The following is a 15,749-nucleotide window of genomic DNA, read 5'->3' on the forward strand; positions in this document are numbered from 1 at the left end:
TTGTGTGGACCCTCACAAGCAAGATGTGTGTATCTGTGTCTCTTCCTGCATGTGTTTTCCCCTTCTTCCTTGACCGTCAGCAATTCAAAAAAATCGAAGAAAAGGAAGGGTGCGTGTTGAGTGTTGAGCAAGAAAAGGAATGACCGTAAGTCCACTTCTCCTCTCTCCAGCTGACTACGATTTCTACCGAGCATGCAACCGCCCAAAATCGTTCAGTAATTCCACCACAGCTCATTCTCACACAGGATGTCATAAGGTTATCCTAAGATAACTCTATTTCTCTTCCGCCCATATTATATGTCCTATAATTCACCCACATGTAGGTCAGAGATAAGCAGCCGGTGCTCCTAGAATCACAAACCACTGCAGCATGCTCTGATGGTCCATTTCCTCCTCTGCCCCACAGTGTAAACATGCAATGTATACATGCTATACAAACCAGGCCAGTCAGAACACAACCAGTTAACACGGTGAAAATATTGCTCAATGTGCCTGTGTGTTTTTTTAAAGTGCAGAGGTAAGAGATGTATCACAGTGACAGCTAGTGGATCTTAGCGGAGAAAGTTTATCCACCAACTTTCCAAGCACCTACATGCATGTCATATGTTGCTCAATGAAAAGCTTGTTTGACCTAGATGGGTGTTTATTAGCAAGAAATGTCGGAGCAATGAGTATAACAGGTATTTCTTGTCAGGGAAGACTTGCCAAAGAGAATGACATGCTCATCTGCTTTGCAATGTTTACAAGGCTGAGCAATTGTTCTGAAGTGATGCAATTATGTGCCAAAGGTAACACGTGAAGAATACACTGAATATACTAAATCGTTTGGACATAGAGATATTAACGGAGTGAAATTTGTTGCTTACCACACAAAGGGAAGATTAATGAGATTGCTTTATTAATACAAGAGTGTGTGTGAGGAGGATGTATAAATCAGAGAGAGGCTGCTGGCCACCCAGCCAAATCATCAATTCTCCACAGTCCCACCCTGATCGGACACATCACACACACATACACTTCTGTCCTACCACCAGTAAAGCTGTCACATTCTGTCTATTTCCTTGGGAATATGTAGACCTCTATGACACTGCCATGATATAAACGGATCTCCTCTTACATATGCCTGATATTTAGTAAAGAGGACAGCAACAGGTTGCAGCTGCTTGGGACTAAAAGGTTTATTTTATTGCAAAAAAGAAATGTAGCCTGCAGATGTGAGAGAATAAAACACATATGCTCTAAAAAGAAACGGTATGAGCATGTGTGTGAAAGTGATCACACGTGCACTTCAGAAGTTGCTGCTCAGTGTGGGCGTTGCATGAACTTGAGAGCAGAAAACTGGTCTTGCAAGATAACCGTCAGAACAGAGCAGAGCATCCCACAGGAATAAGAGATCCCATTACTTCATTATTTCCTTCAGGGAAATCCCTGTTTTAAGAGCGCCATAATCACTGAGTGCTTATTGTCAATATATGTACACTGCAGCTGATGTTGAAAACATAATACAAATATTGGTGTTTTTTAATATTTCAACTGCAACTGAACAATTACAGTTTGTATGTTAGGCATTTTGAAATCAAGGCTGTTTATTTTAGTTGCTCAAAATGTGACAACATGGAGCTCTTGCCCCAATAATCAGTAATATTCTCATTTGCATCTCACTAAATACCTTGCATGTTGGTGTTGGATAGATGCATTGTCCAGATATGAACCAGCAACTACTCTAACAGTACAGTAATTGCTGTATTTCAGTTTCACTCAGGTTGGCATTACCTGATATATCGTTGGACTTGTTTTTAGTCTACCAAGGAAATGTAAGAACTGCAAAGCTAGCCTGACAAGCCAGACCCGCCAAATAAATTTGCTGCCACTAGGGGGAGTCTAGATTTCTAGGCTACTGCAAAGCACTAAGTTCTGCAGAAATATTAAAGAGATTTCTTATCAAATTTAGCATAGTCAATATTGTTGCAAAGAGCTCAGTCATCTATAATGTTTACCTGAGGGTCAATTAACTCCTTCAACCTCCTGAGATCAAATGCTGGTTTTGTAAAGGAAACTTTCAGCTGTGCCAGAAAAAAGTGCCCTCAGGGCCGACAACAGGGCCCAGAGAGTGAACACAAACAGGTGAAACACCAAGCTATCCCGGCCATAACAAAGGCCGAGAGGTGTGAGACGGTTGGAGTTCAGGGTGTGCCTGGCTCATCTGTCAGGCTTTACTTGAACAAAATGGTTGCTTTGACTTTATTAAACAAATGACAGGCCGTCAAACTTAGTCATTCAGGCTTGCAGAGACTCGTCGCGGCCATCGATGGGGAAGCAGCATTGCACAGAAACTCAGTTTATGCAAGAAGTTACTACACGTTTGTTATATTTATACTAAATTAATTCCACAAACGCAGCAGATAGGAGTTTGTTGTCCTGCTCAAATTCCTAACACATTTGTCCCAATAAAGGCCTGCTACAATCAAAACTTTGCCTTTTTTCAGTCCAATACAGTTTTGGTAATCGGGTGTGAAGATACTCATTTTTTTTCTCCGTTAAAGCTATAGTGCGTAGTTTCTGCCGCCCCCATGGGGAATTCTAAGAATTAGAGCCCTCCATGACCGTGCACTGCCCCATCCCCCACCCCCTCCACACAGTTGCTAGTACCAAGAAGGACACGGAGGATTTAAAAAACATCATGGACTCTTCAGAAGAGGTAATTTTTGACAGTTTTGTGGAGCTGAAAGTCTTAATTAGCTAAGTAACTAAAAGTAACTAATTTTGCAATGGCTTGAATGTAACAGACGTTCATTAATATCGTAAAATTTATGCACTAAAGCTTTAAGATTAAGCCATACTTTATAACTCTGTTATACTGCATCTCGCCTACATATTAGGGCAGTGGTGAGTGCCAATTTAAGCAGCCAGCATATGATTGAGGAAAAGTGCACAGGAAAAGTGCAAAAATAAAACAAAATATCTTTTCCATCTCACTTCCACATTAAACGACTGAGTTGTCCACCTAAATTGCTAACCTTAGCTAACAGCATTAGCTTTGATGACTGAACCTAATTCCATGTTCGGGGGCCATACAAAATGTCTCTGAGGGCCACCATTGGCTGGCAGGCCGCACTTTGAGGAGCTATGGATTAGAATCTCAGGTTACTGTTTAACACTGAACTGAGCATCTGCTGCTAAACACAACTGTCAATTTATCAAAAATGGAGAAAAAAAAACTCAATGAAATGGGTTTACAAGACCCCTTTGCTCTACTCTACTTACACAAGTAGCTCTCTGGGAGACAGCAGCTGCATGTAGGAGTCCGACAGGCACCCAACACTCACCAATTACATAGACCACTAAGCAATTGAGTATACAACAAAAGGGTAGTAAAAGGAATGCCACATAATGATGGTAGGAGGATACAAGAGGGTAATGCTATCCAAAAATGTGGAAATTATTGAGAGACTTTCACTTATATCCATTTGCAGGCCATTCTACAGACACTTATGAAGCAGTGCAGCTCTCCAACTGCAAACCTGCATGAATAGCTGCACTGGATCCAAGTAGCAGTCCACACAACCTGTCTCCAAACCACTGGGGACTGTTCTAAAGATACCGATTGTACGTGTGTGTGTGTGCGAGTGTAACCTAGTTCAGAGCACATCAGGTGCCGAGCATGCAGCAGCCACTGCAGAGGGGAGGATCCACAACAGTATCACACTCACTCAAGGGCAAATCTCAAGGATAGGCCCAGTCTAACCTTCTGTAGACCAGCTCCTTTGATTGCACAAAGTGACATAGGGGAGGAAATCAAGCAGGTTTTTTTTATCTGCCCTTATTTACAGCTGATTTGTGTTTGATAGGTTTTGTTTCTGAAAAGGAAATATCACGGCAGCATGTGGTGGATCTTACCCATGCAGTGTGAAGCACAGGATTAATCGGTGTCATTTGTTGCTGCTGCATCAAATCTTTAAATCAAAGTTTCACTTTGGTGCAGGGTGTCTTGAGGTTGCCACAGAAACTAATAGAAACTCAGTGATAAAAATGTTGAGAGGGGCACAGAACTATTTTGATGGAAAGGTCAAAATGTTACAGGTTATTCATTTTACAGAGAACGAATAGTTATAATGGCACGTAGCCTGCACAGCTCCAAATCATAGACAGTGTATCGGCTGCACGGCGATGACAAAGAAAGAAAAGAAAAACTCTGACACATAAGTCATTTCTCATTAATGAGAAGATTACATTACGTATCTGTAAGTGCCGGGGGTTTTGCTTTCACAGAGGAATACAGTAACTTGTGTCTTAGCAGTGTATAGCATTGCGTAATATTTGAATAAAAAAAACAAAGACTTCAGGTTTGTATGCAAATGTGGTATAAAAATTTAATGTTGTTAAATGCTGTTGATGTTAGCATGCTTTAAGAATTAACCAAAATCAGGAGAAGCATTGAAATCACAAAGTGACGTGTGAATATAAAGTACAGCAGTGCTACTTTTTCATTTTTTTGCCCATTTTTCCTATTTTCTTAACAAAATAAAGGATCCTCGATGCACATCATAAAGAGGAGCAAAGCTTGTTGACAACTCTTGATTTTGTCTCCTTCACCAGGAGCGATAAGCTATTATTTACAGAACAATTTGTACATCAAACACTTGGTTTAGTCATCTAAACCAAACAAACCAGGAACGGGCTCATTCACTCATATGTACACAGAAAGGCATTCACACTCACACATGTTTCAGTGTGATCACAATGATCCACTATTAAAGGCCCCATGGCATGAAAATTTCACTTTGTGGTTTTTTAACATTAATATGAGTTCTCTCAGCCTGCATATGGTCCCCCAGTGGCTAGAAACGGCAATAGGTGTAAACCGAGCCCTGGGTATCCTGCTCTGCCTTTGAGAAAATGAAAGCTCAGATGGGCCGATCTGGAATCTGCTCCTTATGAGGTCATAAGGAGCAAGGTTACCTCCCCTTTCTCTGCTTTGCCCACCCAGAGAATTTGGCCCGCCCATGAGAGAGAGACATCATGGCTTTCAAACGAGCAAACTGGCAGTTGGTCAAGGCCACACCCCCACCCTCCACCTTGCCCACCCACTCAATAGCTACAGACACAGAAATGGCACAGACTAAGGAAAGCTCATTGTGGGACTGGCTCTAGTGGCTGTAATTCTGCACCAAGGCTGAATTTTGGGAAAGAGACTTCAGATACAGTATTAGGGGACCACCAAGGTCTATATACAAGCATCCAAAGAGCACCATGCCATGGGACCTTTAACAAAGTTATAATTTCCCATTACAGCATACCAGGAAATATCTTAGTCATATCTATAAAATCCATTCCATTGCCCCCTGTTCAGTACTAAAAATAAAAAACAGAGCACACTTACTGCTCCTCCTCCCCAGATCAGGTTCATTGGCCTGCAGTCTATGCATAGGAAGCCCACAGCAATATGAATGTATTCCAAAAACAAAATGCACAGCTATTTACATGAAATGAAGCATGTTATATAAAAACTGTAGCTTTCCAAAAGTGACAGGTAACTTTAGAGCAAAGTTCCTGCCAGTGAATAACGAGGCAGTTTATTTCAAAAGCACACTTTGTTTGCGTCTCAAGAGCGCTTCAGTTCAGATAATCTGCGGAGAAGCTGCTGTTGTCGGGTTTTGAGGCGTTTCTTCTCCTGGAGCTGCCGTTTCTCCTTGGTGTGCAGGTCTGCCAGGTACTCCGTCGCGTGGGTCAGGATGGCCACTTTTGGAGTCTTGGCCGACTCGAGACCAGGGACCTGATCCCGCAGGGCCAGGAAACGGGACCGGAGATCGTTCCGCCTCTTCCTCTCAAGGAAGTTGTGGTTCCGCCTGCGGTCAGTGTCCTCTGCGTCCGAGTATTGAGGACTCTCTGATGGGGAACCGGGCTGGGAGACACCACACGAAGAGCCCACCTGCTGACTGGATGCTTTGCATGTACGCTTGCTTTGAGGTTCTTCCTCATCCTCCTCTTCGTCCTCCTCCTCGTCCTCATCTTCATCTTCATCCTCTGGCTCGCTGTCTGGGGAGCGGGCGGCATAGTTGTGCTGCTGTCGGTGGACAGACATATGGAAGCGTTTGGGGCATGGGTCGGCCCGGACCGTGATGGTCACTGGTTTTCTGACATTTACCAGCCGCACCCGGTTCTGCTTGCTCTCAACGGTGACCACATCAATTTCCTCTTCGTCATCTGTGATCACATATGAACAACTCATCAATACACATAGCAAAACAATGTTTTAAAAGCATGATGTTTGCAAGCTGTCATTTTACTTCACAGTACTTCACATTCCTGTAAAAGCATAGGCAACCTGAATCAAATTTTAACTAAACTGACTATAAGGAAGTGCATTCCATCACCAAGGATGCAAATCACTACTACTGCCATCTGAGGGGGGCAGAGCAGGAGCTGTTAACAGCAGTGCTCATCCGTGCTAAAGCTCGCAGGAATTCAGGAGTTTTGTCTTTGAGCACTGAGCATTCATCGACTATTTAAATGAGGAGATCTGCTGCCAATGGGGCACTCCCCAATTTTGGAAATGTGAAAGTAACTCTCACGGTCTGTCGCTGTGTGTGTGTGGTAGTAATAAATCATCAGTACTTGGCCACCCCGCCCCTCTACCGCACTCTGGTTGTAATGCAGTGGAAGATATTGAAAGAGGGAAATTCAAGTCAAAGTGAAGGGGGCGCGGTTTTAAAAAGATTGCACGAGCATATTCTGAGCAATGTGGCGTGTTGTAAAAGTGAAGGTAAAAATCCAGCTTTAGGGTGACTGACTATGTTGTACTTCATAACCCCTCTGCATCACAGACCACAGTTATGCAACAAGCAGCCCAGCTTTCCAAATTACGCATTGTTAGAGGGCAATATAATCCTGAGGCTGGGGCAGGGTGGGGCAAAATAGAGCATGACTGCTTCCTTACCAGAGGAATCAGAGCGAGACTCGGAGCCAGACGACGCCGGCTTCCTGCAGCTGCTTGCCGGTAAGGCGAGAACAGCCGCGGGGTCGACGCAGTCAGTCGCCGAAGCGGCGATCGGTCCACCGGGAAAGACGCACTGCGCCTTGCTCGGTCTCACGGATATCTGGGCCGTCGGAGAGACGCTTGTCTGTGCCGCAGCTGACACTCTCCCGTTGACCTTCTCCAGCTGCTTGCTGGCAGAGAAACTACTCCACATGCAGTCCTGGATGATGATGGAGCTGAGGTTGCCGAGTAGCGCCTCCGTATTTGGGATTATCTGACCCTCGCACTCCTCGTCCTGACCCAGGATTTTGGACAGCCAGCTGAGCTTGTCTCCCGGCGAGAGGTGCAGAGCACCACCGCTCAGAGTCCGGGTGGGAGACATGGGAGGGGTGGGCAGCAGCTCGAACTTTTTCCATATGTCCTCGCTCGGTGCGGTCGATTTGTAAAAATCCTCCTCTCTGTCGAAATCGTCGAAAAAATAGTGCTGGTAACAGCCGAGCTCCATGTTCCCAGTTAATGAAATCCGCTTGAGTTTATTCCCAGAAATTATCAAAGGACACCAGTAGCCTCTGAACAACGTCCTGCACAACCTGGGGGGAGATATCACAGTGATTAGCAATTATCTTTTTAAAAAGTAGTTCCCATCAGATTCATGATCACATTTCAAGTGTCCATCTAATGGGCCATTAGGATATCACATCCCTCTAACAGCCTACTTTCTACAAATGGGACCATATAAATAATTGATTGCATCTTGCAGATGCTCTCTTTGCAGGGATGGACCAACTGTCCAGGCATACAAGGTTATTACATAATCTAGATACGTATGGGCCTATATATACACATTTATATAGGAGTCAGCTATGATTCAAGTTTTTTTAAATGTACAGGAGACTACACGAGAGAACTACAGACCTAACAGTCTATTCTGCATAAAAGTAACATGCGTGGCTGCATTTCCTGAAATGCAGGCAGCGCTTTGTTCCACAGAGGACTCATGTAACCCGGCGAAGAAGAAAAAAAGTGATTCACAGTCCCAGCATGAGTTTACACTCACAGACAGCCCTCTATTTACTAATTGGAAACACACTAAAATAAAACTACTCACCGGCTCTCCGAAAAAAAAAAAAATCCCACAGAGAAATTCAGGGCATTGAAAATCCCTCGGCAACCACAGAGCAAAGAGTCCAAGGTTCACGGGGATCAAACGAATAAAAGCTGACCGAGTGTTGGCTGGATACAAAGATGCGCTTTTTCGACGCAATCTATATGCCTACTTTGTTTTAGTTAAACTAGAAAAAAAAAACGGGGCTCAAACAACAGGCACAAGTTCCGCCCCACAATGTGCGTTTTTTCGCGCCAGTGAGATATCCTGTTATAAAAAAAAAAAGTGCAGGGAGGAGTCTCAGAAATATCTGCAGCGGTAGATCCGGGTAAGCCCCTTCATTTCCATCGGGGGGGAGGGTGCTCAGCCCCGCCCCGTCTACAACACCAATTATGGTCAGAATAACTGACATATTTTATCATCGCTCTAGATAGACACATAGCTAGATAGGTTTTTATTGATCAAATATCAGCACTAATAGAGAATGTACATGAAAAAATAGTATACAATATATATTAAGTAATAAATAGGATAGAATACAAGAACAACTATTTTAAATATATACAAGTTAGGAATAAAAACGTACAACTACTTAAAAAGTATCAATCAAGTTTTTTCTTACAGTCATGTTATTTCAGCTGAGAGATTTCCATTTCCATCCAAGTGCCTCCTTTACTTGACTATTATATGCTGGTTTATACTTTTATCTACTACATTTAAGAGCAGGATATTGCACTTTTTACTCCACTGCATTTAGTTTGACAGCTTTAATTGCTAGTCACTTTGCATTCTGAGAATTTACAGTCAAGGATCAACTTAACATCAATTTACTAAATATGAAGCATCGTCATAGATTAAATTACTCAGCGGTATATAAAGTAACATTCAGTTCCACTTTGATCTGCTTCAGCAGTCAAAGAGCTCTGTCACATTAACGCATCACTGCTAATGATGCACTAACAAGATATAGAGCCGAAACAATTCGTAGATTAACTACAAATTAAATCAATCAATTCAATCAATCAGCAACTATAAGTCACTTTTCAATCATAAACCTCAAATATGTCCTTTCTTTAGCTTCCCAAATGTGAGGATTTTGTGAGAATGTTTGTCTTTGTCAATTATTGATGAAAAATGATGACCAGAGTAAAATAATAAAATACTCTCTGGGACAATTTTTCTGCCCAATGAATATTCTTTTTAACTTTTAATGGATGTATTTCTACATTGCTGTATTGCTTCTTTTACCAAAGTTAAGGATCCATCTCCCACTACTGCATCCCAGCATTAATAACACATGATACTGAATTAATATTTTACTGTAACAGCATAATGCATTGGAGATAGTCTACAAAGTTTTATGTGGTTGATTTGGATGGTGATGGCATTTGGCTATGAGTCGCTCATCAGAATTTGGGAAATCAACTTTCCAAACTCCTGCCACCTCAGCCTCCTGTTAACCTCCTGGCCAGTCAAGATTTTTTAGATGTAAACATCTGAGTAGAAAACATGGAGAAACTAGCAAGACCACCTCTGCTTATCTCTCATGACTACAATACGCTCATCAGGATAGGGAAAGCTAACATGTCTCAACCTTGAGGCCAAACATTAGTTTTAAGATGATCCTATTTTCGTTAATCCTGTTTAAATCATCAGACCTTAGAATCCATCCAATCCCCCATTTTCCAACAGCTCTTTTTTAATGTGTCAATTATTATTGATAATAACCAACTGTAGGCACATATTTGGAAAGGAAGACAAAGCAGCTTTAGAGAAAGTTTCTTGAAGTTAAATCGGTGTAAAAAGTTGTTGATTTATAGTATGAATCTAATTTGTATTACAATAGATAGGAATTCAATGCAGATAGTTCTCCTCATTTCCATATTCAGTATCTTGGTGTATTCGATTCTAAGGTACAAAAGATTTCCTATGTGAAAGGGTGGAGTGCATCTTTGAATGACCTGCATTTGAACACAAAAGAGCATAACGAGTACGCAAACAGTGGCGACTCAGCTGTCCTCAGGTGGTGGTGAAGTGAGTTATCTTCTTTACAGTTCGAGAAAGCAACTAAGCTAATGTCTTAAACAACTCTGTTGGGTCTTAAATTCTTGTTTACAGGCCACAATAACAGCTCTGCCAGAGAAAGAAAAGACCACCCTTGTAAAATCCATATGCACTCAATGACCTAAAACATTAAATAAGTTTAATCATGATACAACCATATTGAACAAGGCAATGATTAAGTAGACACATGATTTGTCTATTTATTGTCTGCCGTGAACAAGTCCTTTATCCTCACTGGCGAGCAAAAGGTCAAAGTTCTTTAACGTCTCATGAGCAGACACCACCAGGTCAAAATCATACACCACCCGTGGCCCTCAACCTCCTCCCGTCTAACATATTGATCCGTTGGGTCTATAGCATGCACGCCTTCTCCTTGATTAAGCATCTCAGTGGACAAAGAACAAAAAAAACAGTATCTCTGGTCATTTTCAAGCCAAGTTAATGACACTGATTAATGATGGGCATCTGTTGTCAGTGACAGGCCTGAGGTCATTCCCCTGATTATGGGGCCTCTTCATGTGTGGTGCGTGTTTAAAGTGAACTAAAGGCAGTATCAATCAATATTGTAGAAGACACAAACGAGAGGGTTGAGTCACAAATCTGGTGGTTGACTTAGAATTACTTAATATCCTGCCCGAAGGCCGAAAAAACCAAAATGTTTTTTTTAAAGTGTGCAGAGGAATCAGACCTCTATTTTCATGAAAACAAATACACTTTGAGTCAATTCCACAGCAGCCAATCACATTGTACGACCAGGAGGGAAAGGTGCATTTACACTAGCAGACACACAAAATGACTTGTTTAGGACTTGACCAACCAAATTTGACAAAACTGTCTCCCCGTTCAGTAGCTGTTTGATCATATCACACTATCTTCCTGAGCAGTTTACCTTGCCATGATATTGCAGGTGTTTGAATTTCTATTTTTCACTTTCAGGCCTTCTTGTCCATATTTTGATGATAATTGTTTTAAGAGCTTGGAAATAGCAGTTGACAAAACAGTCTAACCACAAAGTCCATACAGTAGCTTTTGATCTTACTGCAAGATCTCTTTTAGATGATAAAGTCTGATGAATTGCCATGAATTTCCAAAATAATTACATTTTTATTTTCTTAATCTTTCAATCTCAATTGAAACACAAAGTTAAGGACTTGGACTTGATTTAGGACTTAACCAGTCTTGACTTAGGACATGACTCACTAATTTCAAAGTTAAGACTCAAGACTTACTTGTGACTTGCATAACAGTGATTTTGACCTACCAATGGCCAGGTAAACTCATATTTTACTTAGAAAATTTATTTTCTGCTCCATTAACAATTATGGAGTTAGTGCAAAGGCTTGTTTCTAAGTTCTTTTTTTTTTTTTTACATTAGTTTAGATTTTTTCGAAACCTTATGCATCTTAACTGGACATTGTCTACATTCTTTTGTAGACTGTGACAGTTGTTCAAGCCTGTTTATGCCGTTTGTATTTATTGTTGTAATATTTTTTTTAAATGTTGCCTTCTTGACTAGGTCTCTCTTGAAAGAGATTTTAATCACAGTGAGATTTTTACCTGGTTAAATAAAGGAAACATGAAAACATGCTAATGTATGCATATCATTGATATCAAGATAAATTGTAAAATAAGTTCAAAATGAGAGAGAGAGAGAGAGAGAGAGAGAGAGAGAGAGAGAGAGAGAGAGAGAGAGAGAGATATTCTAGCTAACTTTAAGCTTCACCAATGTGATTTTGGAGATGTTTCACCCACAGAGCAATGATCATAGCCTGTAGATCCTGTAACTTCACATCCCATAATTACACTGCGGACCAACCCTCAAGCTGCTATGTTGGGAGTATTTCATCCCTGCCAAAGAGAAGAAAGAAAAAACGGGTGCCATAATATTCAGATGAGGCCCTCCTCCTCCTCCCTCTCCTCTCTTCTGTTCCATCATTAACACTTGGAGATCTTTTCCTCAGCAGGGACACTGTTGGGGTAACAATGCTTAACACCAACAATAGCCTGCTCCCCAAGTCATCTTCCAGCTTAACTTCAAGTACCCGCTTTTGTCCTTTATTGTTGTAGTAGCATATGTGTGAGGATGGTAAAAAGTGGGGGCCGGGGGGTTGGGATCCACCTCGGCATCATCCTCATGTCTGCAACACCCACTCAGCCGCCTGAAGACTACAAGACACAATGCAGTGTAGGAATTTGGATGGTTTATCGGGGACTATGTGTGGAATTGTCCCCATGTGCTATAAAAGGGGACATCCTCCTTTTCCCCACGACCTCTGTGACACAGGGACACCCTAACCCTGACCTTCTCCACCCATCTAAAAAAAAAAATACAATCTATAAAAGTAGAACTAGTCACCCGGAGCTCAGTGAAAAGCAATGCAGATGAGAAAGACAACGTGAATAATTCACACAAGTGTTATTGCTCCCCAGGGATGTAACACATCGTATTCTTACACCCCTCTTCCTAAAATACCACAAGAGTGTCATCAGCAGGGTGCCAGCTTTACCTACATTTACAGCATTTCACAAACCAAATATCTATATCTAGCAATGCATGCATTACATCAAGCTTCCACCAATGATGTTATCACTTGTCGTTTAATTTCTTCTTCAGCAAAGTCCTGCATTACAGAAAATATTTAAATACAGTCTAAGTTCCTGACCTTTCTTTGGCATTACATTACATATGATGGCTGTTAATATTCACATGGCAACTACATCTCTGAGTTCATGATAAATAAAAGACATGCTCATGCCTAAATAAATAAATAAATAAATAAATAAATAAATAAAAGTAAAAGTTTCTTACACTACTACAATGTTTGCTGATGAAAGTGTGAGGTTTACATCATATGGCTGCATGGATAACATGGTAGGGTCATACTTTACACGTGTTAAAATCTAGTGAGTACATTATGTGAAATACTAACATTGTAGCAGTTGGAGAGCCACATCCTTGAATGCAACCACAGCCTCACTGCAGCACACGTGGACTAAGTTAGGCTGCCACCTGGTGTTTGCAATGTGTAAATAACTTATTTAGGAACAGATCTCTTTACTCACATACTGTTACAGTTTTTTTCGATTGCTAAACGACAGTGGGCACAACTGGAGTAACATGTGCAATACTCTAACTACAGTCTGCACAGCAGCTGTTCATGTGGACCAAACTCTAGTTCATTTCTCATTGCTTGAATACAGTTTTCAAAACTCCACACACTTATCTCATGACTTTAACCACAACGTGCACAACACTGTAGATTTACAGCACTTTGTTCAGATGCTGTCACACTGCTGTCAAAACTGTTAACCACACATTCAAAACAGAATAGATTTCAGTCTGGTGCCTATCAAACACTGTTGATTGGAATTTTAGCTGAAAGCCTAAGCAGGTGTCTTGCTTTAGACTAGTTAGTGAACATATACGGTATTTATATAGAGAACGCTCAGACAGCCTTTTTTGTATACAAACACCAAATAAGAATGAAACAATTATACACTGTACCGTTTGAGAGAAACAGGTAAAAGAGCAAAGATACCAATATGTCCAGGTAAGATGTCTGAGGTTATTTACACAGCTATAAAAAAAGAAGTGAAAAACACTATATCTTTACAATAGTAAAACTGCGTTCTTACTGTTTTTCAGAAAGTAATGGAGGTGAAAGCAATAGAAACACCACAATCATTTGTATTTAGAGATGATGCAGACATCCAATGTGATGAAAACTTGCCGCATGATGCTGGAGAGAGGCAAGATAAATCACACTGTTCTTTGTTACTGTTACGTACCTTTAGTTTTTTTTCTAGTAATTCCATAAATTACTAGAGACAAAATACTATATTGAAGCAAACTGCTGATTTTCATTCCTTCTTGTTTACCTTATGTGAAAATTGGTATATTATAAAATCTATACATTTTCCTTAAAGAAACTATTGAGTTGTGTGAAGTCACTCAAATTGTTCAAACTGTAAAGATGAGAAAGTTTGTACTTTCTGTATTGTTGTTTGCTGCTAGTGTTTTTACTCTCAGTGTGTTCTGAGTGACAGTGTGTGTTATCTCAGTGAGGACTGTTCATAGTGTTAAGAGTTGTGTTGCTTGGAATGACTTTTGCAGGTGATGTGAACTGTTTAGCTCAGGTGATTGTTGGTAATGCAGACTGTAGTTAGAGTTTGGCACATGTGGCTTCAGTTGTGCCCACTGTCGTTTAGCAATCGAAAAAAAATTTAATAGCCCAGTGGTAGAGGAAGTGTCTGGATTTTTTACTTTAGTAAAAGTGGAATCAAAGCAAATTAAAAGTCTTGCATTCAAAATGGTAGAGAAGTATTATCAGCAAAAGTCAAATTGCAGAAAAATGGCTCTGTGAATGTTATTGTATTATCATTGCTGATCATGATCATTATAATTGTAGTGGAAATAGCATTTACATGTTGTATCAGGTCAGGGCAGGGATCATTTTACATATGGCAGGCTATACGTACGGTATATACGTACGGTAGGCTATTGAATAGTAATCTAAAACAATATTTTATGTTTATTGATGACCATGAGTTTCTTTATGTGAAATCTTAATCAGTAAATTAAGTAATTATGCCACTTGTAGTTGGGTTAAAAGTACAATATTTTCCTTTACAGTAAATGAAGGAAAATAAAAGTAGGTCTATAAAGTCGAATAAAATGGAATATCCTAGAATTATACTTTTCAGTACTAAATGTACATTCAGCCACTGGACCTGCATGATCCACAATGCCTATGTAACAAGACAGGGGGAAAGATAACATTCAAGGAATGATCATGACATACCAGACTCTAAAAAAACGCACAACAATTGACTAGGGGTGGGGGGAAAAATCGATACAGTATAGTATCGCGATATTTCTCGTGGCAATACTGTATCGATACACAGGCGCCAAGTATCGATCTTTTATTATTTAAATTGCACATCAGAATTTAACTTTTTGGTAGTATAATAATAAAATCAATTGCTTATTCAGTCCACCAGATGGCGCTGTTTGTTTTCTGGTGAGGTCATCCACATGTCAGCGTGCAGGCGGATGTAGATAAAATAAACATGGCAACGTCAGAGAAAGAAATCAGAAATGCACCATCTGCGTTTAAAATCAAGTGTTTGGACTTTTTGGATTTTTTAACAAGGAGGGGCACAACTGAGATGGACATGAGACATGGGATTTGCAAAATGGAGTTGTCGTAGATGCAAATAAAATACTCAGGGAATACCACAAACATGAGGGCTCATCTCACACGCCACCATCCAGAGTTAGCGTTAGCCTTTTGACGGTAAAGCTAATGCTAAACCAGCTCCGCCGAAAAACCAACCAACACTGGACACACTTAGCTTGACAAAGCTACCTCCCAATTCAGAGCGAGCTAAGAAAATAACTCAAGCCATCGCCTACTTCATGTGCAAAGACCTGCGTCCATACAACGTTGTGGAAAATGAAGGATTTTGTCACTTGCTAAAATGACACCGGAACCAAGGTACATGACTCCGTCACCTCAGTTTTGTACTCATTTTAATTGTAAAAATACCTGTAGTAGCACAGCAGTGCATACCTGTTGGTATTACAGTCTAGTCCACCTTAAT

General features: G+C 40.7%; 1 protein-coding gene across 1 annotated transcript; it reads right to left on the reverse strand.

Annotated features, from left to right (window-relative positions):
• Positions 1-5,196: 5,196 nt before the first annotated feature.
• On the reverse strand, positions 5,197-8,378 carry LOC114546943 (protein L-Myc-1b). Its single transcript, XM_028566125.1, has 3 exons — positions 8,085-8,378; positions 6,938-7,566; positions 5,197-6,204 (listed from the first exon to the last, which is right to left on the reverse strand). Exons 2-3 carry the CDS (start codon positions 7,479-7,481, stop codon positions 5,603-5,605), a joined length of 1,146 nt encoding a protein of 381 aa, XP_028421926.1. The 5' UTR covers positions 7,482-7,566; positions 8,085-8,378; the 3' UTR covers positions 5,197-5,602.
• Between the last annotated feature and the right edge of the window lie 7,371 nt (positions 8,379-15,749).

Source organism: Perca flavescens, chromosome 20, assembly GCF_004354835.1.
Source record: "Perca flavescens isolate YP-PL-M2 chromosome 20, PFLA_1.0, whole genome shotgun sequence".
NCBI lineage: Eukaryota > Metazoa > Chordata > Actinopteri > Perciformes > Percidae > Perca > Perca flavescens.

Bases quoted from the DNA above. Each gene is read 5' to 3' on its own strand.
- LOC114546943 (XM_028566125.1), bottom strand. From the start codon at position 7,481: ATGGAGCTCGGCTGTTACCAGCACTATTTTTTCGACGATTTCGACAGA. The intron at 6,205-6,937 runs GTAAGGAAGCAG...ATGTGATCACAG, and splicing joins GTCTCGCTCTGATTCCTCTG to ATGACGAAGAGGAAATTGAT.